Source organism: Festucalex cinctus, chromosome 4 (assembly GCF_051991245.1).
Source record: "Festucalex cinctus isolate MCC-2025b chromosome 4, RoL_Fcin_1.0, whole genome shotgun sequence".
Lineage (NCBI taxonomy): Eukaryota > Metazoa > Chordata > Actinopteri > Syngnathiformes > Syngnathidae > Festucalex > Festucalex cinctus.
The window spans coordinates 13,649,236-13,676,678 of record NC_135414.1 but is presented as its reverse complement, the minus strand read 5'-3'; the positions used below and the strand labels follow the sequence as shown (position 1 = coordinate 13,676,678).

Here is a 27,443-nt window from a genome sequence, read left to right as displayed (position 1 = left end):
ACCGTGGTGGCCAGAGGTGCACACTTTTTTACTTTCCCCCTTGGTCGCTCTAATCCAGGAGAGCAGGCTCATGATGAGCAGTGTCATCTGTTGTCAGGCTTAGGATGGTGAAACTCTCCCGGGTCTCTTTTCTCCTCTTCATAAAGCATTTAGACGGAATCTCCTCAGGCTCTATACTACAGTTGTTCTGGGCTGAATGTGATGAAGGTTGTTGAGGAGTGGACATCAGCACGTTTATTATACATTCCGAGAGAAACCCCGCAACGTATTGTCAATCTTAGCAAAGAGAATGTCAGACGAGTATGTTTTGTGCATGTTGAGGTCCTGCGGCTCACTCTCTGTCACCTAGTGGGCCAGGTCACTTTGTCCCTCTCACTCTGTCTCCCGGGCATGGCCGCCCACATCTTGAAATGGTGCGACTGTGTTACAGCATGTGTCTCGACAAATACATCAGTCAGCTTAGCACACTCAGTGGCTGCCACCTTAGGAACTTTTAAGTTTGAGTTAATTTTGATGTGCAAACTAAGTCGGTTTTGTTTTCAGGTCAATTGAGGTGGCACAATGATGCCTCACAGTCAGTGGTCCTGGGTTTGAATCTCATCTTTGTCTTTGTTGTGTTTTTCTGTGGATGTTTCTCTGGGTACTCTGGTTTCCTCCCACATTCCAAATACATACACAATAGCTTAATTAATTCAACACTCCAAAATGTCCATAGGTATGAATGGCTATTTGTCATTAGTATGTGTCATGTGTCGAACTGGGAATGGGACTAGGGTGTTTTTATTATTTAAACCTTTATTTATCTGGCACTGCAATTGAGAACAAATTTTCATTTGCAATGTTAACCTGGCTACAGAGTACAGCAGAGTCAAACAGAGCAAAATAAAAGCAAAACGTTAACCACGCCTCTCACCAAAGTCAGCTGGAATATGAGCCAGCTAAGCCATGACCCTGAACAGGATGGATGGATGGATGGATGGATGGTATTTGTCCCATTTCAGTCTTTTTTTGATGTGTTATATAAATAGAAAAATTTATTTGAAAAAAACAAAACAAAACAAAACTAGAAAGCCAGAAATTTTACCAGATTGTCAGAACATGTAAAGGTTCAAATGGCGCCACCTAAATTATTGCAAATTGGAAACGGAGATTTATACCATGTTTCTTTATAAAATGGTCACTTTGGTCAGATTGACTCCCATTATTAATCATAATTTTTAATATACTCTATTGTAAAGCATTAAAATAATAATAAAATATATATTTTTTTAAAACAACATGCATGCATAAAAAAAAATCTGTTATGATTTATTGACTTTTTAAAGGCTCTAATTCTATCATATGAAATTCCATTACTTTATAACATCTTGCATATCAGGTGTTTGACTCAATAAAACAATTTGCAGTACAGTATTTGTATGTTGAATTTCATATTCATGTAAGGCCATTCAAATGTTTTTTGTTTTTATTGTCTTTTTTTTCTTCCACCCTTTCAGTCTCTGCCCAAGCTGACTCTACTTCAGGTCCATCTGTTAAGAGAAAAAAAATACAATTAAATAAGGTGAAAAACAAATTGTGGCAGTTTTACTTAAAATATATATATAAAACCCTTTGTGATAGAACAGAGGTGTCAAAATCACTTTTGTCGTGGGCCACTTTGTTTCCCTCGGAAGGCCGTTCTGACGGTGACATCAAATGTTTCATCGTCTCATCATTAAACACAACAAGACTGGTGATTACTAGTTTTGAAATCAGAAGTTAAAGAAAATAGCTTGTTCAAGTTACTGTAGATAGGGAAACTTCGATTAGATAGCATGAGTTATCAGTAAATCACAAACCATTTTTTCCCTAGGTGTGATAGACTCAAAATAATCAGAGGAATTAAAGGGCAACAGTATTGGCGAGCTGAAAGTGAATAGGTTACTTTAGTTTGTTCAATTATTAAAATGAATGTCTGAGCACTATAACCAAGAAGAAAAGTCCTTACCAGAAAGCAGCGGCTTGTGTCCCATTAATGTTGCATGCTAAGTGCATGCGACCTATGTGTGTTTTTCTATCTGTTGCATCCAGGACTCCGGGTAACAAACCAGGCAGCAGTCCCAGAGGTCACACCCCAGATGAGAGTGGACGCCGCCAGGGCTCGGCCCACGATGCCAACTCATCTGTCTCCGATTTAGCCAACTCGGTCACCAGTGAAATGCTCATGGTAACACGCTATACACATTGATTGATACACTGCTCTCTTGGTTCTTTGTAACTGAAGTCATCCATGATGGCCGCTGTCAGCAAGGTCTTCTCAAATCGAAGTGAATGAGATGGCTATGCTTATACTATTAGAAGGCACTTCCAGATCATCTCCTCTAATCCAATATGAAAGCGACATGCAAGCCTTGAGACATGAAGTTGACACGACGTGGAGAGGTAGGACTCAGACGCAGGATAAAGGTAGGCCACCCAGGCAGCAGGTTTATTCCCGGCCAACAGGGGTCTCCTCTCAAACTGAGAGGAGAACAGGGAGGGAAAAAAGTGGAGAACAAAAAACGCTCCACTAGGAGGGAAAAACAGGCAAAGGGTACTGGGGACAACGAAAAGCGCTCCGCTAGGGAGGAAAAAGGGCACAAGGCAAAAGGGGTAACTAAAGGCGCTCCAAAAGGGAGGAAAAGGCACAAAAACAAGGCAAAAACGCTAGGCAACATGAACAAGGACATAAGGACTGTGGGACGCTTCCATGCACTGACGGTGACACTTCGGCCCTGAGGGGAAAGTGCAGGTGGCTTTTATTGTCTTGGTTGATTGGTGGCAGGTGGAGATGATCATGGGCGGGGACCGGTAATTAGTGAACTGCAGGAAGGGCAAGTGACCTGGGGTGAGAAGAGAATCAGAACTTCAAAATAAAACAGGAAACATGACTATGAAAATAAAAGCATGGCCTGTCACGCAGGTGGCGGCGTGACAGTACCCCCCCCTCAATGGCCGGCTCCTGACGGCCATCCGACCCAAAGAGTCCAAAAACAAGGGCGGGCGGAAGGGGGCACGGAGGTGGGAACACGGCCCACCCCTCCGTCCCAGACAAAAGGGCAGTCCAGGAGGGCGACCATGAAGCCAGACAAGGGGCCGTTCAGGATGTTCCCGATAGAAGAGTCCGCGGGCGGACTTGACGTGACTTGGCGAGGCGTAGCAGACGTGGCGTGGCAAGCTTGGCAGACTTGACGAGGCGTGGCAGGCTTGGCAAACGTGGCAGAATTGGCGTGACAGGCTTGGCAGACTTGGCGAAACGTGGCAGAATTGGCGTGACAGGCTTGGCAGACTTGGCGAAACGTGGCAGAATTGGCGTGACAGGCTTGGCAGACTTGGCGAAACGTGGCAGAATTGGCGTGACAGGCTTGGCAGACTTGGCGAAACGTGGCAGAATTGGCGTGACAGGCTTGGCAGACTTGGCGAAACGTGGCAGAATTGGCGTGACAGGCTTGGCAGACTTGGCGAAACGTGGCAGAATTGGCGTGACAGGCTTGGCAGACTTGGCGAAACGTGGCAGAATTGGCGTGGACGGCTTTGGCGTGGACGGCTTTGGCGTGGACGGCTTTGGCGTGGACGGCTTCGGCGTGGACGGCTTCGGCGTGGACGGCTTCGGCGTGGACGGCTTCGGCGTGGACGGCTTCGGCGTGGACGGCTTCGGCGTGGACGGCTTCGGCTTGGTCGGCTTCGGCTTGGTCGGCTTCGGCTTGGTCGGCTTCGGCTTGGTCGGCTTCGGCTTGGTCGGCTTCGGCTTGGTCGGCTTCGGCTTGGTCGGCTTCGGCTTGGTCGGCTTTGGCTTGGTCGGCGTGATGCAGAGACTTGGCGTGACCTGATGCAGAGACTTGGCGTGACATGATGCAGAGACTTGGTGTGGCTCAGGGTCTTGGAGATGCGCCCGGCGAGACTCGGGGGCTTGAGGCGGTGACTGGCGAGGTTCAGGAGCGAGAGACTCAAAGGTGACCAGGTTGACTGCGGCTGAGGATGCACTGGTCGCTGATTGGTCCAAAACGTGATCCCTACAATCTTTTCCCCAATCCAGTATATTCCCGGAGTTCCAGTCAATTCGGGGGTTGTGTTGACGTAGCCAAGGGTGTCCCAGAACCAAAGTGGGTGACGAAGCTTGGATTACATGGAAACGGAGACTTTCGATGTGTTGTCCAATTCGTACTTCCAGGGGTTCGGTGATGTGGGTGATGCTGAAGAGTTCCTTGCCATTCAGGGCTCTGGCCTGGATGGTCCGGGGAAGGGGTTCGGTGGTGGCTCGTACTTGCTTAACGAGGCCCCAGTCCATGAGGCTCTCGTCGGAACCGGAGTCGATGAGTGCTGGCATGTCAATGGTCATAGCATGGTGGCGTATCTGGGCTTGCGTGATTCTTTGTGTCTTAGCAGGTCGGGGTGACGAGAAACTCACCGGTGAACCTCTTTTCACGGTGCAAGTTCCTACCAGATGACCAAGTTCACCACAGTAGAAGCAGCGGCCTTCTTGGCGGCGACGCTGTCGCTCCTCGGTGGTTAACTGGGCCCGACCAAGCTGCATGGGTTCCTCCTCGACGTTAGGCACTTCCCTTGGCCCTGGTCGGGGAGGCATGATGAGCTGTGGCATTTCTGTTTCCATTGGCGGTGAAAAGGGGGTTGGTTCCACCCTTCTATGGTGCCCGCTGGACTTGGTCAACTCTCGTCGGCGATGATCAGCACGAATCGCTAGGGAGATCAGAGCATCCAAGTTGGTTGGAAGGTCCACGGGAATCAGGAGTTCTTGTATGGCGGGTGAGAGTCCTTTCAGAAAGTGGTCCTGTAACGCTGTGGAATTCCAGCCACTGTTTGTGGCCAAGGTGCGAAAGCGGATTGCGTAATCGCTGACGGGTTCTTTGCCTTGTTGGAGCCGGCTCAATGCTCGTGCCTTCTCTCGGTCATTGTTGTCGGGATCAAAGACCTGGCGCAAGGCGGCTTGAAAATCCTGTACATTTTGGCAGACCGGGGAGCCCCTGGCCCATTCCGCGGTTGCCCAGGTCTTGGCTCGTCCAGTCAGGTGGGACACCATGAAGGCTACCCGGGACCGAGCTGTGGAAAATGCCTGTGGTGAGTGTTCAAAATGGATGTCACACTCCGTGAGAAAGGTCTGACATTGTCCAGGTTCACCGGAGTATCGTTCTGGGGAGGCCAGTCTCAATCCTACCCCGGTGAATGACGTGGTCGGGACAGAGAGTTCGGGGAGGGGTAGCTGTCCGGTGGAGACTGGAGCTCGACGCCGCGATTGGCTCACCAGTCCTTGGACCTGGCTCGACAGCTCCTTCAGCTCCGAAACCACGGCTTGCTGAACCTTTTCCTGGTTGGCAAGCCGGAGCTCAAGGCTCTGCAGCGCAGCCTCGACCTTTCCTGCTGGGTCCATGCTGGCCGAAGTGTACTGACACGACGTGGAGAGGTAGGACTCAGACGCAGGATAAAGGTAGGCCACCCAGGCAGCAGGTTTATTCCCGGCCAACAGGGGTCTCCTCTCAAACTGAGAGGAGAACAGGGAGGGAAAAAAGTGGAGAACAAAAAACGCTCCACTAGGAGGGAAAAACAGGCAAAGGGTACTGGGGACAACGAAAAGCGCTCCGCTAGGGAGGAAAAAGGGCACAAGGCAAAAGGGGTAACTAAAGGCGCTCCAAAAGGGAGGAAAAGGCACAAAAACAAGGCAAAAACGCTAGGCAACATGAACAAGGACATAAGGACTGTGGGACGCTTCCATGCACTGACGGTGACACTTCGGCCCTGAGGGGAAAGTGCAGGTGGCTTTTATTGTCTTGGTTGATTGGTGGCAGGTGGAGATGATCATGGGCGGGGACCGGTAATTAGTGAACTGCAGGAAGGGCAAGTGACCTGGGGTGAGAAGAGAATCAGAACTTCAAAATAAAACAGGAAACATGACTATGAAAATAAAAGCATGGCCTGTCACGCAGGTGGCGGCGTGACAGAAGTGGGTTGACGAGAATATGAAAATATTACAGCCAGTCAAAGTATTGTTGTTGCACAATAGCTATCTACCTATAAAAGAGAGGGCATAACTGAAAAGAGCCGTAAATTTAAAGGAGGCATACAGTATTACAAGCCTTATTTTTTGCCTTGCTGATGTCAGTCCATCCCAACCCTGAAACGGATAGGCCAATGGCAAGTCCAACTTTCATTGCCATGACAACCAGGGCACAAAGCCTGAGCTTTGCAAAGACAGAGTCGTTTTGGGCTCCCTTTCATCATCTTGGCAAAAAGTCTAACCGCAACAATTGTTTGGAGCTCGTTTATGAGCGTGTGGGTTCCAGCCCATGTTTGGCCATCTCCTCTTCCACGTTGCACCGAGGGATGCTTCTCATCATATCACCGGTAGCCCAGAGTGTGGAAAAGCCCAAAAAGACAATAAATTCATTTCAATTCAAACACAAATTCCTGCCCACTTCCTAACTGAGCGATCAAGTATATGCTACTTAACAGAAGCTAACTCTGTTAGCTAACTTTAGCAGCTTTGTTAGTCAAAAGTTCATGAAAATACATTCAATAGCAAAAATGACAATCACACATATAGGTGTAGATTCACTAAGAATGCACTGCGTCCGCTAAGAGCGCGAAATATGGCTCCATAACTACACCTGCAGTCTGCTCTCTGTTAACCACCTATTCACGAAGGATATTGCTCTAATCATATACTGGCGCAAACACGCCCATAAATTCTGACAGCTGGGACAAATTTGTGCCTTATTTACCACACATGCCAATGGCAAGAACATGGTAGTAAACTAACAGTTGCGACAAAGACGACATTATTAGAAAGCGAGGTTGGACCGAGGAGGTGCAGAAACGTTTTCCTCATTTAGCGCCATTAAGCTGTAGAGAGCAGAGAGGACGACGACAATGTCATTCATTTATAAAATACAAATTATTGGTGTGATCATTTTTAAAAATATATATTTCCAGAGGTTGGCGTGGGCATACAGTATCTGTCACGTAGGAGGACGGGCACTACCTTCCATCACCGTCATGATCCATGGTTACATTGTTTGCGTCACTCAAACTCCGTTAGGCTATTAGTGCTGGTGTTAGTGAATTAGACTCAGTTTATCAATGAGCCTCATTTAAATAGAGGTGGGCAATTTCTCCACTAAATGTATGCAAATAACCTAATTTATGTACGCGCAAAAACCACCGGCGCAACGGGGCGCATTCTGCTGGTTGACAGCATAGTTAATGATGAATTTCCCCATCTGCGTGTGTTTAGTGGATTACACGCTCCAGGATGGCTCCATTTTTACCAGTTAGCGCCGTGCAAAAGCTACGCAAACCTTTACTGGATCTGCCCCTTAAGTTTTTTTGATAATGGAACTGTGCTGGACATGCTCATGTGTGAGTAGTCAGAGGCAGCTTTGATGCTATTTATGCCACACCACCTAGCTAACAATGAACTTCAAATGGCTTCTAGTGTGGCTAAACATACGTAATCCAAAAGTAAACATCGCCTTTATGGCAGATAATAAGTCACTTCTGACAAGGAAATGAAGGAAAGACTGAGATGCTATGCTAATTGCTAAGCTAACCTGAGGGTGACACACAAAATGTCATTGTAAAAGTAAATTGTAAATTATAAAAGTAAATTGTCTGTGTCTTTTTATGTGAATGTGCTTTTTCCCGGGTCATCACTAGGCATGGACTGAAATTAAATTCTGCCGATATGATAACCGTGAGCAATATTATAGCCGTCACAAATGCTCTAAAATGCCCATTTTTATGAATAACATGAGCATTTTTTTTTTCAATTGAACAATCTATTTTTTTAAACAAATTATATCAAATTTGATAAAAGTGTGTTAAAATTAGAGCTGTCAAACGATTAAAATTTGTAATCAGATTAATCTCATCTTAGAATTTTGATTAATCATGATTAATCACTGACTTAAAAAGGCTTTTTTCCCCGACATATTTTGCCCGCTAAATTTGAAGCGCACCTATTATGTGTTAATTTTTTTGACATTTAATGTTATGAGGACGTCTTCAAAAATGTATATCCACTGCACACGCTCATCCTGCTTTTTCTAATCAATTAATTATTTGCATAATTTAAAATGGGAAAAAAATGACTTATGGCATATGTAAACATTTATTATATGCTTTACTTTAATGCATGTAATTATGTTTATTGCTCAAACTCCAACAGCAACCTTTAATGTAGTGATGTGCTTCTCGGGTCGAATCGCTGAAGCGTGTGCCGAGTAATGTAGATGAGTGGTTCATGAACGGCGATTCAATGCGTGTGTCGATGACGTACGTGATGACGTTTGAAGCCCCACGAAGCGGGTGTACCACGTGACTGATTCAGGAAATGATTCGCTAGGTTTGAGTGTAGTTCGAAATAAAAGCGGCAAAGAAACGCTATGGATTCCCCTTCACTTTTTGTGTTTTCGGGTCCCTTACTGCGGTACTTCTTTGCATTTTGCATTCGATTTGACCGACGACGACGAGCTTCTTTTTTTGCGATGGAGTTCAAGGAACCAGCAAGAAAGAGAAGAAAATATCCCCAGAGTTGAAAATCCCCTTCAGTACTGGGAATCACAGAAATATGCGCTTCCAAGTTTATACAAACTTGCTGTCTCATATCGATGCACCCCTGCTTCATCAGTACCATGTGAAAGAGTTTTTTCAAAAGCAGGTGAAATTCTATGCACAAAAAGAAACCGCCTGAGTCCAAAAACTTTGGAAAAAATATTGTTTTTAAATAAAAATGAATAAGCACTTTATTTTACCTCATTTTTTCACATTTTCACTTGTTGCATAAGCACAAACATAGACAAAGTAACACAGAACAATTCATGTTAAAACACTCTTCAAATATATATTCTTTTGTATTTAGAGCATGATTTACACCCCACCATTTTATTGCATGCACCAAGCATGTTATACATTTTCTGTCCACATGATGGCGTAGTCGAGGAAATGAATCATCTTGAAGCCCCTACGTGTGTGTGAAGCATTTCACTGCAGGGCTTCATTGCTTTACGGGGCTTCATTTTGCCATCACTACTTTAATGTAATCATCCACTGTTGGCTAAAAAGGATCATCTGCGGTCAAAATTAATAGTGTGATTAATCTGTGGCAATACAATGATTAATGCGATAATTTTTTTGTGATTAATTAATTAGTTAACGCTTTAAGCACTAGTTAAAATAAATAAATAAATAAATGTTGACCTTCTTCTGGTCTTCTATTCTTTTTAGACGGTCACAGTGTCCCATTAGCCTCACAAGCCAGCTTGATCATTGTACTTCACTCAAGGCGGTTCACATTATCAATCTGGAACTTCACTCGGCACGTCCCTTCGGGAAAGGAGGGACATTCTGTGCAATACTTCGAGCTGATTGGACGATGCGGCATCTTGTGCGCGTTTGTTTTGACCCATCACAGCAACGGAGGAAAACGTCGTCTTCGGTCTCGTCTTAGGGAGAAGACAAAAAAAAGCATGAACGTCTTTACATCTTTACCAGATAAAAATGCACAAAGCGCCTCTCGCTTTTCAATGTTCAACAAGGAAACGGTGAGTAATTCTGCGAGAACAGAACTATTTGCAGCGTCCATTCGTCTATTAGGTTTGTTTGTCCCCACACCCTCATTTCATATCTGGGAAGTTATTGGTGTATAGTATTATAAGTAATGTTGAATATTGGGCATTTATCTGATATTTTAGTTGCCCTACAATGCAGTACCACCAAGATTGTCGCCACAATTTGATGTGTTTCTCAGGTTTTTTTTTATAAATAGCCAACAAAACAAACTAGCAGACTAATTGGCTACATTACTGTCATGCAAGTAAAGTTAGCAGTGAGGATGTCGTTCTCTTTATGTTGATGATGGCCCAAGCACACATATTTCTGTTTTGTGTCCTCGTCTTGTCAAAATTTCTGTTCATAAAATGCAAAACTCTGAATTGGAATCGTGATGATGTTTGATCTGTATATGGCCACACATCACATATTTGCAAGTACCCAAACACATGTTGGCTCACAATTTCTTTGGAGTGTAAACACTAGGTTTCTGCACTAAATAAAGATGGCTAAGTGGCTATTGGACACCGGCACAATTTCTGACCGTTCTGGCTTATGTATGCCATTCTTTCTGCTCCAGCAATGTGCTGGCAACCTGATGACTGCAGACAGTAAAGGGGTCTATTTTGCACTGGATTTAAGTCCTCCTCCTCAAAAAATGAAGAGTTCATTAACGGTGACAGCAGTATTAGCGGTTATTGAAACATTGACTTTTTAAAACCACGGTAAATTGGCAAATTGGTTCTGGGCCCATGCCTAGTCATCACCATATTCAAAATCTATAAATAAACCCCACATAAGTCACCACATGTCTGGACTCTTCCCTACATTATCCAAGTGTTATTACTCCCGAGTGCAGTGCAGTATTCGTAACACTGTGTAAATGACATACAAGAACAATATTAATTTAATATACACATGAAATTCAATCTCACTATATTGTATTCCATTTTTATTCTTTGTTATTTTGGATTTTTATGACTACATTTTACTATACAACTTTCATATTTGTCATGATCTGTGTTTGGTTTGGTTCATTTTAGTTGTCACATGTCCCTGCTGTCATGTGCTCGTCATCCGGGTCCCTCGTGTCATCCGATTAGCTCCCTCAGCCATTTGTCTCATGTCCAGGTGTTTGTCATTGTCTCGTTTGCCCTGCAGTCTTTTTTGGGTCATTTCACTCGTCGTCCTGGTTAGTAGTTACATAGCCGCTGTCTATGTAAGTTTAACCTGAGTGTTTGTTTCATTGAATCGGTTTTGTTTTGGACTTTAATTTAGTTTTTTTGATGGTTTCAAAGAGCCTAGTTTTATTTATGCATTTTAATGATTAAACATTTTGTGAGCGCACCTGCCTTCCTTGATTACTGCATTCAACCCCCCCCCCACACACTCTAACATTATTAATTGTATTTCCCTTCTATTATTATTAAGAATAGGCTTTACATGATCAGGAATTTTCGGCTGATCAGCAATCGACGAGTTTGGAGAAAGAAAAATAAATAAATAAAAACGATCACTGATTTAGTCAGAAGCTGGAGAAATATATCTATTTAAAAAACTTTACACCTCTACAGTCCACCGCCGCCATTAGCAGGGGATAGTGACTGGTCGGGCCCACAAATAGCAAAAAAAAAAAAAAAAAAAAACGATTAATTGAAATGCATGGGAGAAAAACAAACAAATCTTCAAAAAATGCTGATTAAAAATTAAATATAACATGTAATTTCTTATTTCATGGAGCCAGTAATGATGTCATGATGGACAGGGCAAATTAAGACATTATATACAATCATCCGTTTTGCATAAAGTGCAAAATGTTGTTCAATCCAGCAGACCGGTGTAAAGTCTAATTATTATTATTATCCATCATATGAAATCACTCCCTATTAATAACACATGTAAGGCCTAGTGAGGCTCATGATGCTGTAAAATAGAAGATGATCTTTGGATACCATTCCCAACTGAATTCTTATAGAGGCACATTTATTTACAAGCAAAGGTCAATTTTCTATTCATTTGTTTGATATGGTCTCGGATACGTGCACATGGCACTTGCATGAGCAAATCTCCTTATGTCTCATTGCTTTTCAAAATGTATCTGTTTGCTTAGTTACACTTGTTGGTCAGTCAGTGCTAATGGAATGAAAAGGTCTCTGACAAGGCTCAAGAGTGGAAATTCTCACACTTCACTTTGTTTTTAGATCAACATGCATCACCTATAAATAGTCAAATGTTTTGCGCAGTCTAATCAAAATTTAATAACATCAGTGTTGTGCTGACAACCTTTTATCTACTGCCCCCAAGTGGCCAAATTAAAAGCCGTTGAAATAATTGAGGGCTGGCCATAGCAGTTTCGTGAAATTGCACAAGTGCTTTGGTTTCTTGGCATTGCATTAGATTTCTTTGAAAATATGTATGAATAATTATATAATGCAAGTATGACGTATATTTACATGTAGCTTGGTGTTTGTCAGATGTGGATAAGTCTATAATTTTGTACATTGCTCATCTAGTGAAGATATTAAGTCTAGTAACTCTCAACACAAACATTTTAGAGCATTTTTTTTCTTCTTCTTCTAAGTTCCCCATTTTGACCCACCTGTACCACGGGTAGTTGCGATTAAGCCGGAATTAAGCACAATCACCCTCAAGTGAGACAATGAGAAGATTCGGGGACGTGTGCCTTATTATTCAGACAGGTTCACTAATTAGTTGTAAAATAAAAACTGTGCTGTGTGAGGGTTTTTTTTTCCTCCTCAATGAAAATATTCAGGCAGTATATGAATCCAACCGTGCAAAATCTTGGTTGAATGAGGTTGGTGGAGGGTGGCTGGAGATCCTGTCACTCGTGCTCTTTATCAGACACTGTCACTGCCACTACTGCTTTCCTTATGTGTGATGCTCACCAAGCCATGGATGGCATTTTGCAGTGCTTGAAAGCTTGAAATACATTTTTAAGACTTTTTTTGGGGGGTTTTGGTTAATTGTTGGCTTTCTTCTTCTTGTTAGAAAAATGTAAAATATGACATTACACTTCAATAGCACAATGCAATTACAGGCACTGTATATAGCTGAAGAATCATTTTCTGAAAGTAAGCTAAAGGGCTAATGCTGAGAAAAAGAGCATGGGCCAATGTTAAAATACGTGTGTGCATGTGTGCCCGCGCATTTGGAGGTAATTTTAGAGTGTCAGACTGAATAATGAAAAGTGGCCCATTCAACAAAGGAGGATAAGGTCGGGCAGCGCCAGCTGGAATGTGTGTGGAAAGTATGGAATTGGATATGAAATATGTGGGACTGTTCCTCGAGTGATGCTCCCAGCTCAATTCCCAACAGATTGCACATTTTAACTGGATTTCTGCACCTCCCTCAAGGCTGCGCCACCGTCAGTCAGAGGGTCAGTCTAGCAACAGATAATCGGCCTGTCATAGTGCAGCAGTCGTGCACACTTGCCCTTCAGCACAGTGTATACTGGCCATGTGATAACATGCTAAGCTAGTTGGTGTTTTGGATCCATATAGATGTTAGATGTGAGGCCTGTACACTATACTGATTATTATTACTATTGACTATTACTACTATCCCTTGTTGCCTTGAATCAAAATTATACCAGGCCATCATTAACTCCTTTTAATAGATAGAGTAATAGAAAAGAGTAAGTACAGATACTACCGAAAGCATATACACACACCATTGTAGTGGAGGAAACAAACAATTGCCCCTCCCTGTGTTAGTTTAGAGTTAAGCATGATTTTACCTCTTTCTGGTATTACCCATTTTCTTTCACGCAAACCAAGTTTTTTTATTTTTATTTTTTGAACTAGTGTTACTTTTATAAAGGAAAAATATTTTTGTCAACACGCATTTTCCACTGGACAACTAGACTAAAACCCGCATTAATAAACAAGGCGAAATGTGGGTGGGGTTGGGGGTACTACACGACAGAGCAAAAACTTGACAGCATGACTGGAGGAATAATAACAATGAATTGACGCAGACAGAGGGGAGACAAGGGACGAAAGCCCGTTTCAATGTATCTGCACAAGACTCTTACCGTTTGGGCAGTTTGTCCACATGGTGGCATGGTTACATAGCTTTAAACCGTTAACTTTTGGAACCAGGCTCCAGAGTGGAAAGATTTCGAAACATGCCCCGGACGTACCAGTGTGGACACCATATGCGGGATACTCTTCCAGTGATTATGTAATTATTGCATGACTGAACACGAACCTCCAGTCTGTCAACAACAATGGCGGATAGCCGTGTTGTCGTCATTTTGCGCAACCTTCTTAGCTTGTTTATGTGTTTACAGCAAAATGCTTTGTGTGATGTTGTTGTACTTGAATCACCTGGCATTGTCACCTTTCCTGTGTTCGTCTCACTGATCTGTACATATTACTGGATAGCCGATAGCTCATACGTGCCCGTGCAAGCCATTGAAGTGACAGGGCAGCTCCCATTTCGCGAGCAGAGTAGTGTTTAAACTACATTGAAGACCACCTTTTCTTTTATCACTCAGTTGCTAGACCCCTGTTGTTTCTACTAAGTACTGTCTCAAATGTTCTCTCATTTCGATACTGTGAATGATTAGGATTGTATGCCGAGAAATGTTTCTTGGGAGGAGTAATATAGCGGCTTCAAAAGTCTTGGCTTATGGGGTATATGCCACGGAAGAGGCGGGACGCGATTTTCAGTTTGTTTCACACGTCGCAAACCGAACCGGAAACAAACAGATGTGCAAAAACAGTCCCGCCTCTTCCGTGGCATATACCCCATCGGCTATTCAAATCAGTGGTTCGTCTTCTTTGCTGATTCTTCTTCTACGCCTTCCGTTAACTCCCTGTGGCAGTGCAACAACGCCTCTCCAGACTTGGCATACATATTACAGCCGTTAAACGTCCTGAGCGTCTTCTTTTGGACACTCGCATGTCTTGAAACGTTTCTGTCTGGACAAGATTTGTTTGAGGAACGACGCCGGCTTTGCTTCCATGTGAACAGGGCCTATATCCACACACAATATGATATAATAAGACACACCTGGGTGAGACACGAGTGGCTGACGGCACTAATTGGTAGACACACGAGGAAGGGCAGGCAAACACAGGTGGACATGATCAGGTTTGACGACACGGGAAAGCACAGAAGGATAACATGACAGAAACAGACCGAAACCTGAACAAAACCCAAAGAAACACGAGGACAAAATCAAGTAAAACCAAACCCAACCCATCACAGAAGCAAAAACAAAAAGCACCCAAGCCCAACCCAAATCATGACACAATGTTAATCCGACCGCAAACTAATGCTGGCTAACTTACTAGCTCGTAGCATGGAACCATAATAACCACTTCTTGATATACTGTAATTGTATGTGAAAGTAAAGAAAATCCATCCATCCATCCATTTTCTTGACCGCTTATTCCTCACAAGGGTAGCGGGGGGTGCTGGCGCCTATCTCAGCTGGCTCTGGGCAGTAGGCGGAGGGCACCCTGGACTGGTTGCCAGCCAATCGCAGGGCAAGTAAAGAAAATGTAATGTGAAATTGTTTTCGATCCAAAATGTTCAACATAATCTACTGACACAAAATACGCAGGTGTAAACTGATTGTCCTGACTAAAACTAGACTAAATTTGACAGTTTTTGTTGACTAAAACTCAATGAATAAAATTATGTTTTCTTGAACTAAATTAAGACTAAAATGTAAGATATATAGTCAAATAAATAAAAATGGGGTGAGGTTGACTATGACAAAAACTAACAAGCGTGATTGAAACTGGACTAAAACTGAGACTAAATTTAAAAATGTCTGATAAAATTAACACTATTTGGAACAAGGGAGATTTATCAAATGATTTGGAAAACCGATGCTAAATATCATGTACAGTATTTCTGTTTATGAATTCAAACTCAAAAATTCATTGTCATTGTCTCTCCCAGTTGTCTCCAGGCTCAGAAGAGGACGAACACGAGGGTCCAGTGTGCGAGAAGTTGGGTCGCATTCAGTTCAGCGTGGGATACAGCTTCCAGGACTCCACCCTCACGGTCAAAATCCTCAAAGGCCAGGAATTGCCTGCCAAGGACTTTTCCGGCACTTCGGACCCCTTTGTCAAACTCTACCTGCTGCCTGACAAGAAGCACAAATTGGAGACCAAAGTGAAGAGGAAGAATCTCAATCCACACTGGAATGAGACCTTCCTATTTGAAGGTTGACTGATTACCTTTTTTTAATTTTATATATATATATGCATATACATATTAGGGCTGACAAAGTTAAAGCGTTAACTAATTAATTAAGCACAAAAAATTATCACATTAATCATGTATTAACGCAGATTAATCGCACTATTAATTTTGACTGCAAATGATCCTTTAGCTTGACAGTGGATGGCTACGTTAAAGGTAGCACAGGTTGTGTTTGAACAATAAACATAACATGCATGCAAAGTGAAGCATTTAATAAATGTTTGCGTGTAACATTCAGAATATTTGTTGATGTAAAACTATCGGGGTCATTTTTTTTCCACTTTAAATTATGCAAGTGATTAACTGATTAGAAAAAGAGGAGGATGAGATGTTCTCTTAACAATAAATGCCGAAAAAATTAACACATAAGAGGTGCATTTTAAATTTGGCGGGCAAAAAATGTTGATAAAAAGCCTTTTTAATTAAGCGATTAATCGTGATTAGTCAAAATTTTAAGATGTGATTCATCTGATTAAAAAATTTAATTTAATTTAATTTAATCGTTTGACAGCCCTAATATATATATATATATATATATATATATAAGCACATCTTTTTTTAATTTTAACTTTATGAATTATTATGAAATCAAAATCATTAATTAAAAGATGCAGCCAAATTTCTATTAGTTTAACATTTTTACAGCAATGAAAAATTACCAAAAAATAATTTATTGTACATTTAGAACAGATTACAATTAATTATGAGTTAACTATTGTAGTCAATTGAAGTTAATTGCGATAAAAAAAAAAAATGTAATCACCTCACTCAACTCAACTTTATTGATAAAGCGCTTTAAGAACAGGATTGCTGTATACAAAGTGCTGTAACATAAACATAAAAATCGGTTGTGCAGTAAAGCATAAGGTAACAAAACAAGAACAAAGCAAGCATTTTGAAGTGTGTATCTTTTCTTTTTTTTTTACAAGTAAATACATTTTACATCAGTAAATTAATAAGAAATAGGCGAGTGAATAAAGAAACAAATAAATACATAAATAAGTAGACTAAACATCAAACTCATACACAAAACACCAAGAACAAGTCTCATGGTGCGCCAAAAGCCAAATAAAACAGATGTGTTTTAAGACATGTTTTATTAAAAGAGGATAAAGAGGGGGATTGCCTAATATTTAGTGGGAGGTCGTTCCAAAGGGAGGGACCGGCAACAGCAAAGGCTCGATCTCCTCTAAGCCTCCACTTTGCCCTCGTTACCTCCAATTGAGTCTGGTCTGCTGACCTGAGGCACCGGGCAGGTGTGAAGGGGTGCAAGAGCTCAGCGAGATAAGTTGGGGCAAGACCATTGAGAGATTTGAAAATAAATAGAAGAATCTTAAAGTGGACTAAATTTCACGGGCAGCCAGTGAAGAGAGGCCAGAAGGGGTTATGTGTTCCCTCTTACGGGCACCAGTAAGGAGACGAGCAGCAGCATTTTGGACAAGCTGGAAAGGCTGGAGGGAACACTGGCTGATTATACATACATACAACTGTAGTTGTTGTGATTTTTATTCTCCACACGTAACAACTCCCACATAATACTTCCGATTCACTCTGTTCAAGTTTCAACTTGCTTATAAAATTCACACCTCCCTGGGTATTTATCGTGTGATTCCACATTACTGACAGTATTTGCTAAATTTAACGTTTAATATCCACTTTTCCCCATTCATTTTCAATGTGACAGACATTCAACTTTTTCCAAGTATCACTTTCTACGCCCACTTCCATACATATAGCTTATCATCATTACCAGGTGACTTACAGTGCTCTGTGGCACAGGTGGTAAAGTGTATTGTCCAGTAAGCAGGAGGTTATAATTTCAGAATTTATCTCTCGATTTACTTCATAAGCATTGCACATTTATTCAAATCTTAGCATTCAGCTTTCAGCATTCCCACGCAATTTCTCCCGAAATTGTACTTAGTCTAGTTTTCAGTAGGTTTTGTATTAGTTTTAGTTTTTTTTTTTTTTTTTTTTTTTTTTTTTTTTTTTTTTTTTTTTTTTTTAAATAATTGAGTATTTGTGGAGTATTGTGTGTTAAAGTACAATGACTGAACAACGACTGGTCAACCTGTTTTCTGTACGGTATGATTGAACAGTAATACCAAAACAAATCATTTTAAAATGCATCCCAAAAGTTCATTTATGAAATTAATTCAAAAAGATACAAATGAAGGGCATTTTTTCTATAATTATAGCTATATAAGTCAAATAAGTAAGATGCAGTTTAAGTTAGCTCTAATTTTCTTAGAAGCGCTGATCATTTTATTTTACTTTGCGAAAGGAAATGCTTTTTTCAGTTTTAGTTATTTCTTCGATTACAGTACATATTCTTGGTGATTCTATTGGTGAGGGCCTTTTCCAATGGATGTTTCTACTCCCTGCTGATCATTTGTGTGCATTTCTATTTCAGGGTTCCCATTTGAGAAAGTGGTCCAGAGAACTCTCTACCTGCAGGTTCTCGATTATGACCGCTTCAGCAGGAACGACCCCATTGGAGAGGTGTCCATCCCCCTCAACAAATTGGATTTGGCCAACATGCAGACTTTCTGGAAGGAGTTGAAACCATGCAGCGATGGCAGCGTGAGTAAAGGGGAGAAAAGAGAAGAGGTGGCAGAAGGGATGGAGTGGGAGGAGGGGAGAATATAATGGGTGATGTCATTGCTGGCTGCTGTGGCGGTCCCGGGGGAGATGAGATGTGGTAGCGTTTAGGTGGGAGAGGATGGAAGCGAATTGTGAGCATCTGACAGGTTGGTGGATTGTAACACAGACTGCTGGAGGAAAACCCAGTCAGAAGAACAATTGGAAAGATTTGCAAATAAACAGGTCACTGTTGTGTATGATTTCTCCAGGGAAGCCGAGGGGATCTGTTGGTGTCTTTGTGTTACAACCCCACCGCCAACACTATCACTGTGAGCATCGTCAAAGCCCGCAACCTCAAAGCCATGGACATTGGAGGCACTTCTGGTACACACATTGAAATATTCAATGAAATCCGTGACATCATACACATACAATCGGAGGTTAACAATTCACATTGCTGGTCGCAGATCCCTATGTGAAGGTGTGGTTGATGAACAAGGACAAGCGTGTGGAGAAGAAAAAGACGGTGGTAATGAAGCGTTGCCTCAACCCTGTTTTCAACGAGTCCTTTCCCTTCGACGTGCCTGCCCACGTGCTGAGGGAGACCACCATAATTATCACTGTCATGGACAAGGACAGGCTGAGTCGCAATGATGTCATTGGAAAGGTATCTCCTTCCCTCTTCTTCGCTCCTTTCCTGTGTGTATTTTTGACTCCATCACAGGCCAGCTTCACGTAATCACCCAGCTAGTCTCTACTGACCCCTGCTGGCAGCCTGTCAGTTGAAATGTTCATTGCCTCAGTTGTGTATATTCTAATATTGCTTCAAGTCACTTTGTGAGTGGTGGCCCAAGACTTCCCTCCCACGCCGTATCTGCGTGGCATAACCTCTGCTTGACTGTTATCAACACAAGCATTAAAGAATGTTATTCCTGTGATTTAACAGCACTGTTTTGCCAAGCCATTACTCTCTTGATGACACAGTTACACAAGCTAACATTGCCTCTTCCCCTGTCAGATTTATCTCTCATGGAAGAGCGGCCCGGCGGAGGTGAAACATTGGAAAGACATGATGGGTCATCCTCGCACGGCCGTGGCCCAGTGGCATGCACTCAAGGCCTGAGGGAGCAGGCTCTGTTCCCCGTGCCCTGGAGCTGCAGACAAGTGTGTGTCACCTCTTTGTACTCAGGCCTCTTTCAAATCCTGTACTCCGAAATGTCCCCCCTTGTCAAACAGTGATAACCCACTTGACCCCCCCCCCCCCCCGCCCCCCCTCATTTCTCTGACCTTTAAATGTATTTGATGTCCACCCACTCCCCCCTTGTACTGTCTTTTTATGAGAAATTTCTTTTTTTTTTTTTTTTTTTTTGTTCACGATGCCACTGTGTCTTTCTTGTCAACCACTCCTAGTGTTAAACACGAGAGCTGTACCTCTTGTCACACACGAGTACAAACTGTTAACCAAAAAAAACGGATGAATCCAAAACTCCTGCATGGTGATAACCATGGAGGTCAGACGCGGCCAATGGCACTGCCCCATCTGATGTTGGCGTGAGGGAGAATCCCTCTCTGCTGTTGCTGTCACTGCCAGTCTACATCCTGATAATGCCCCACGCATCAGGAAGTTGATGAATGGAAGGGACTCCTTTTAAAACGGAATGGATGTAAACGTAGACTCTTTTTTTTTTTCTTCTTCTTCTTCTTCTTCTTCTTTTTGCTCTGGCAGCTGCGTAAACCATTTACCTTGACTGGAACCTCTTGTTGTCTGTGTGTGCTGTGGGTGATGTGCTGTGACCCCAAATGCAGTTCTTCTTCTTCAAAAAAAAAAAAAAAACGAAAAAAAAAAAAAGAGGATGCAATGACAAAACCTCCAGTACTGGGCCACTAAGCTACAGCGTAAAAAACAAACAAACAAACACTGTCCTGGATTGTTGTGCAGAAAAAAAAAAGAAAAAAAAAGAGTAGAAATGATTATCTTTTGTTTACAAAAAAATAAGCAAGAATCAAGATGTTATTCAAGACAGAAAATAAGCGAAAGCCAGCTTCACAATGTGGAAGTTGTGATGCTAGTGTGCATCAATGGATGAATGAGGGAGCATTTTCAGCTTGATAAGCTTTTGATGGTAAATATTATTGATTCAAGGCATTTTAAAGGGACATTCAGTGATCCCTAGCGCCATCTGGTGGTGAACTAATCCATTTCATTCAATTTACTAACCCACTATTGATTTCAATAATGTGCAAAAAAAAAAGAAGTACTTTCTATCACATCAACATACATTTTATTTTTGTTATAATCATAGGTCTAGTAATCACTAATTATATTACATGACTCTAGTCAAGTTGTACTAGAGCTGCCATGTTTTGCTGCCATCTTCCTGCTACGGACAGTGATATCGTCGACGCAAAATTTTCGATGACGAAAATTAAATGAAAACTAAAATAGTAGCCTTTCATTGAGACAATAACGATAACTAAAATTGACTGACACTAAAACGAAAATGAAAACAATACACGAAAGTTCACACGGAAGAAATTAAACGTGGGTTGGAGAAAAGAACCTCTCAGAAACTGTTCAGTGTTCACTGCACTTTATTTAATGTTTAAACATGTTTACATTCATTATGCAGCTGTAAGATTAATTCAAGCAATTATGCACTTTTTTTTTATTATTTAGGTGAAAATTAAGTTATCTTATTGTCAGTTCAACATGTTTCATTGAAACAATTAATAAAGACACCGTTATATTAAATGTCTTGCGTGTTAAACTACAGTTTCAAATAGGTGTGTTGTAATTTTCTGTATAAAAGTTGAAATGTATGCTGAAGGAATTAAACCTGCTCTTGCCCGTCGCCAAAAATGGCTCTTTATTTTCATTGACTAAAATTGGATTAAAACTAAATTCAATCTAAAATAAAACTAAATTATGACCAAAACTTTAATTAATTTTAGTCAAAAGACTATAACTAAAACTAATTTAAAATTTCTTGTCAAAATTAACACTGGCTACGGATGCTCAAAGGACAACTTAGTGAATATACTAGCCCGGCGGGTGGTATTGCATTGACCCAAATGGGTCGACCACCGTTTACCTTCCACAGCTGCCCTCAGAAGGTTGTTAACTGCCGTGATTCTGGCCCATTGCTTGTCACTTTCTGCTTTGCTTTTTACTGGCTTTTCTTTACTAGCTCCTCCCGCTAGTCTGTCTTGTTAGCTGCTCCATCTAGTTCCAGCTCGCTCGGTCATTCGGCGTCGCTCACCGGGCTTCACAATGTTATGCCAAGTCGCCATCGCTCACTGAGATGCTCATTTGCTCATGCAAAATAAGAATTGGTGGTAAGCTTGCAAAATATGGTCTCTCTGAGCCACTGTAATGTACGTGCTCCCTTGACCACTAGATGGTGCTAAGGACTACACACTGGGTTTTTTAAGACATTCCAAAGAATGATATCAGATTAAGGATTTTCATTAGGCAGCACTCTCGGGGTTAATCACCCTTGGCAATTGGACTAAAACTGCATGATTAGTCAAAACAATATGGCTTTTTGTCAGGTGTTTCAAAATACATTTGGAAAGGTTCACTTCTGCCTTAAATTCAGCTGCCAAATCTAACTCTTTGCCAGCAACAGATCAAGTTTGGTCCGTCTGGGTTTTGCTCCATTCTGGAATTTTGTCTTCCGGTTATTTGTTTCAGTACCTGTCCTTCAATCTTTTTTTTCTTTTTCTTTTTTTTTTTTTTTGTGTTTTGAGAATGAATAAAGGAAAGACTAATATTTGTTTGTGTGCGTGCGTGCGTGCGATCATAGGAATTCCATGATTAAGAACACTTTAACTTTTTAGCGTTTTTTTGTTTTTTTTTTTTAATGTTTTGTCATGTCTGCACTTGTATGGCAATGCTGCAAACAAACCTCTCAATAATAAATAACAGGGTTATTTTAATATGATAAGAATGGCAGCTGGAAGCTTAAGCTTCCAAAGAAAACACTGACAGATTTTAGATTTGGACCAAAGCAGCTAACTGTGCTACTGCTGGCATTGGCTCAAAACACCCCCACCATGCACACATGCTATCTGGCACAACACGTTCCATGTCCAGAACCCACCATGCTTTGCTGCTCACCATATGCACGCACCCGGCAAACGCCAGGGAGAGGAGGAGGACGAAAGGTGAGATGGGACATAGTCATCACCTCTTTGCGTCACGACAGGTCAGCGGAGCGTGTCACTTTGTCCCAAAATAACCTGCAACCTAGTTGTTTGTTTGTGCTGTTGGCCATGTGTGCTAAACAAGGCATGATTTACAACAGTGATGACATTCCAAATGCATATGGCAAGATACCTTAAATGAATTCTGGTTAGATAACTGCCAGGGTTTCACCTAGATATGAGGTAAATCACCTTTCTAGATAGACAGTATTGTCCAATTCACTACAAAAGAACTGTTTAAATGAAAGAGGGGATATCCAGCAATATTTAATGTACACACTGTATAAATTACAATGTGGTACAGGCAGTATTGATTGGGTAGATCTGTCTGTCTTTGGCCCATGTTTCAATGTTACACATCTGTAAGGTGCACAATGTGAAATACTGAACTTGTGTTTGTTTGTTTTTTTATTGTACAGTGTATATAAAATATAAATGTGTACATACAAAAAAAAATATCTCATTGTTTCCAAATCCATCCTTTCCTCAACTCATACATCAACTACATAAGATAAAGGTATACGCTGTAAAGTAAATCATCATGTTTTTCAAGTTTGCTATAGGAGTGTAATTCTCTAGAAGAGGCGGGGCAAGTCGTGCCAATTTTTACTTAAAGAATCTTTTACGCAAGGGGATTACAGGAATGCCTCCAACTAAAATATAGTCATATAGTTTAGGATGTTGTGCATCCCTGGGAGCAATCACTTTGGATCTTCAATAAACTGTTCGAGAAATATAGCTGTAGCGGGGGGGGGGGGTGAGTTGTTTTTGTGGCACAACTTGCCCCCAGTGCGGGGTAGGTTGTGCCATTAAGTCAGAATCCAGTGGGGTAAATTGTGCCATTGATAAATGAAATAAAAAAGTTCATTTTAATCTCACCAACGATAATGATATATGAAAGGAAGACAAATTTGATTTGCATTCACTATCCGCCATTTTGATTGTTTACTTTCACCTCAAACGCTTTCTGGTCGGAAATGGGAAAATGCAACTGGGATAATTCTGACTTCCGACCTTCCTCAAATGCAGCATGCAGCAACTGTGATGTCAAGTATCAAAATGGCCGCCCACTGAGATGTATAAAAAAAAAATAGGTGGATTTTGTTGCTTAATTTATATTCCACAAACGCGATATTAATCAGAAAATAATTTTTAGACTAGTGGGAGTGCATGAGACATTATTGTAAATAACTTTTTTTTAATTAACTTGACTTCCACTCTAAACTTGTTACAATGTATAGGAACTTGCAGGCTCTAGGACCGCGTCAGTCTTTTATTTTTTTTATTTTTTTTTTATTTTTTTTTAAACCACTCACACACACACACACATAAACCAACACAAGCCTACTTCATGTAAGCTACCGCGTCAGTCTTCATGTGTACATTCCATTAGGCGTATTACGTCACTACAAATTTGTAAACGCAATGTGCCAAGGAAACAAGACAATCTTAAATCATTTCATTGTCATGTACAGCTTAAGCCCTAAATTAGTCAAACACCCAATTAAAGTATTAAAGTTTGAGCATGTTTAAAAAACATTTTATAGACAAATGATATTATTTAGGTTATAGTTGCGGTGAAGAGTTGTGTTGGGTATGGGGAGGAGATATTTTCTGCTGCCTGGGGGAGCATAAAAAAATAAATAAATATAGTATATAGAAAGATAGTTGAGAAGCACTGGTTTAAGTCCAAATTAATTAATCATATGGGCTTTACTGTAGGTGGCTTGATCAGTTTTTGCAACCTTAGTGCAGGGAAAGTGCACATGCCTGTTCATTCCCACTGCCAATAATAACTGACACTGTCAGACATAAATAACCACCACTGTCCATTATCTTTTCACAGAACTTGGCTACTAAATATACGAATTATTTTGTCATGTTGAGAATAACTGTAACACTCACTTCGCTGTTCCCGTCACACTTGCCTCAACAAGATCCACCTTACTACAAGTCAGTGTATTGTTGTTGAAGGAGATTAAGTCAAACATGAGCTTTTATCCAGAGCATCCATCCACAAAAGTGAAGAGGCACACCAGTGAGCAGTTCTTCCCCTGCATACATGGGAGGGCAAGCTGAATGCTGGTGATGCGGGAGGTGGAGGGATAAGAGAGCAGGAGAATGAGGTCTTGCAATTCCTGGTGAGCGGAGGGTGGCGACACAGCTGAGGCTCAAACAGCGAGCTGTCACGACACAGGAAGCAGCGGTGGACGATGACAGCAATGCTGGGCCACAGATAGGTACAGTGGGTGTGCGTAGGAAAATGATGAATGTGAACTCTAAATAAGTCTCAGAGCTGGAGGGATTTGGTTTTGACTCCCGGCGTATGTGGGTTCCACAAGTAGCATCTTTTTGTTCCTTCGCAACCAAGAAAATTGACACTGTAACGGTACCATACTCGGGTTCAGAACTATTGCCAACCATTGTGTTTAAATGCACGCTCAGCTTCTGACAGTGCACTCTACAGACATGCATTAGGAAGAGATGTCAAAGTGAAGGGCATTGCATGACTCAAGCATTGTGAATGTCATCTGCATCTCTCTGGCAAGCAGCAATTTGTGTTGGGCAGATTGAGATTGAAATATTCATACCAAGCATGTTTTGTATGCATGATGCAGCACATTATGATGATTCATTGTGGCTGTACTATATATTGACATGGTGGACCCCAGTGATTGATCAATAACTAGTGGAGCACAAGTCACAGGATCACATTTAAATATTAAAAGTGATGTTGTTCTGGAACCATCTAAAATGGCCGTAAACCAAACTCTATATTGTTTTTGATACAAAGGGTGCAAAACGGTTCAAAGACGGTTCGATTTTCAAGTGGAATGATTCTGTTCGATATGGTATGGTTCAGTTTGAGAGAGTATGATGCAATTGTTATTTGAATGAACTTGTCATTACTGTAAGAGTGACATTTCCTTCATGTTATATCTCTCCTATAAAACACGATCTTGATATATTTTCAAACCGGGTTTAGTTACACCCCTGATAAACATTTGTTTTAAACGTTATTTCCACGTCAGCATTTCCCCCCATACAATTTCGAGGTCATGTAATTTCATCCTTCTTGTAATCTTCAAGTTTTCATGAATTTTGACCAAAAAATATTTTTCTTACTTTATTAAGTACGCAACCGTAGACCTGCCAATGTGGAGGAAATATTTTTGACTGGGGTGTGTCATTCAAACGTACGGCGAAGTCTTTTGAAAGTATTGGTAAAATGTGAGCTAAATGATTATTGATTATGACTAATGATTGAAAAAAAATATATTTTTGCACATATTGACTTTATCAATAAATTTGAATGACACAGCCCAGTTAAAAATGTTTACTCCACATTGCCAGTTCTGCGCTTCCATTCATTCCTTTATTTAACGAGGTAATAAACTCATTGAGATTAAAAATATCTTTTCCAAGAGAGACCTGGCCACAGGGGGCAACAAAAACACACAATCGTTACAATTTAAAGGGATAATTCGGATTTTTTTTTTTTACATGAATCTCAATTTCACCCTCACCTCCAGTGTGTGCGATCATCACTGACTTACTCCTGACAGCGTTCTGTGACACGAGTTCTGGTCCGGTGTTGGACGAGAGGAAAATAGTCATGAAAGTTGGCTGGGGTCACGGAAATAAAGCGCTTTTCTTCTAAAAACAATTTGTGTTCAAAAGAGTGATACATTTGCACACTAAACTCCTTTCTGAAAAAAGTCAGAAGCCATTACCGCTGAGCACTACTTTTCTGTTCGTTCGTATCTCTGTGCGGCGCCCTGTAGACAGTTGATCGACGCGCTGCAGACAGCTGATCCGCACGCCTTCCGCCTTCGAAAAGACAAACAACTTGTAGATTAGTGCGTGTCTATCAGCTGTCTATCAGACGCCTTCCGTATTTAAAATAAATACATCTTTTGAAACCTCACATAAATTAAAGCCTAACAAACAAATGACACCATACTGTATTTAACAGAATTTAACGTTCCAATCTATTTTGACATAGACCATACAAATTGTACTCAGCATATGGTGTTTTTTGTGCACCATTAAAACACTTTGCCTGACTTATGTATACATTATAATTCCACAGGCATTCACAAGCAGTCTTTATCTAATTTAATAATCTGCGCACATGTGGCCAGAAAGCTTTTATCCTCTATTCAGCAATTGAGGATTACAATAAAGGGATGTGAGTATGGAGCCATTTTCAAATGTCTCAGAACTCACACGTATGAGCTTTAAAGGGAAAGACAATTTCAGTGGTACTTAGAATGCAATAAAAAGGTTGTCTACTCTCACTGAAATCCACTGACAAAGTGCCTCCTAACGACCCATATGAGCACGATAACACGTGTGATAACAATTTAGATGATCACAGAGATAAATCAAATATGGGTGCTTTGGATAATTCTTAATTGCCAGGTTGACTTGTAAAAAGCATGGCAAATAGATATGATTATAATATATGTGTGCGCTAATTATTTATTTATAGTACTGACAATTGCATCACAGCCTCAGTGGTTGTATTCGGTAATAACTTGTCACCATCTGCTGGATATAAATTGACATTGCAAGTACAAAAAATGTACAGTACTGTATGAACTATATGCACAAATGACTTCAGCATTCGCCGCATGAGCTCACCCAACCTTCCGGTGCGGGGAGATTTCAGCGGAACGCAGTGTTAATGTGATGTAAAACTCTAATCCTAAATCCTTAACCTACTCAAAAATAACAGGGTCCGTTCCTTGCTATAATACTATGTCTATCAGAATTTTAAAACTACTAATTAGAGCTCCCAGAGCGGTAATTTTGACCGCTTGAACTCT

General features: G+C 41.3%; 1 protein-coding gene across 3 annotated transcripts in view; it reads left to right on the top strand.

The window, feature by feature from the left end:
- Positions 1-19,718, top strand: part of syt7b (synaptotagmin VIIb) — a 120,105-nt gene extending 100,387 nt beyond the window's left edge. For all 3 annotated transcript variants that reach the window (XM_077519048.1, XM_077519050.1, XM_077519049.1), the window contains 6 exons: positions 2,071-2,206; positions 15,517-15,784; positions 18,236-18,405; positions 18,675-18,789; positions 18,873-19,072; positions 19,424-19,718. In XM_077519048.1, the coding sequence (XP_077375174.1) occupies positions 2,071-2,206; positions 15,517-15,784; positions 18,236-18,405; positions 18,675-18,789; positions 18,873-19,072; positions 19,424-19,528 (994 nt within the window). In that variant the 3' untranslated portion in view covers positions 19,529-19,718. The remainder of the gene's footprint in view (positions 1-2,070; positions 2,207-15,516; positions 15,785-18,235; positions 18,406-18,674; positions 18,790-18,872; positions 19,073-19,423) is intronic.
- Positions 19,719-27,443: the final 7,725 nt, after the last annotated feature.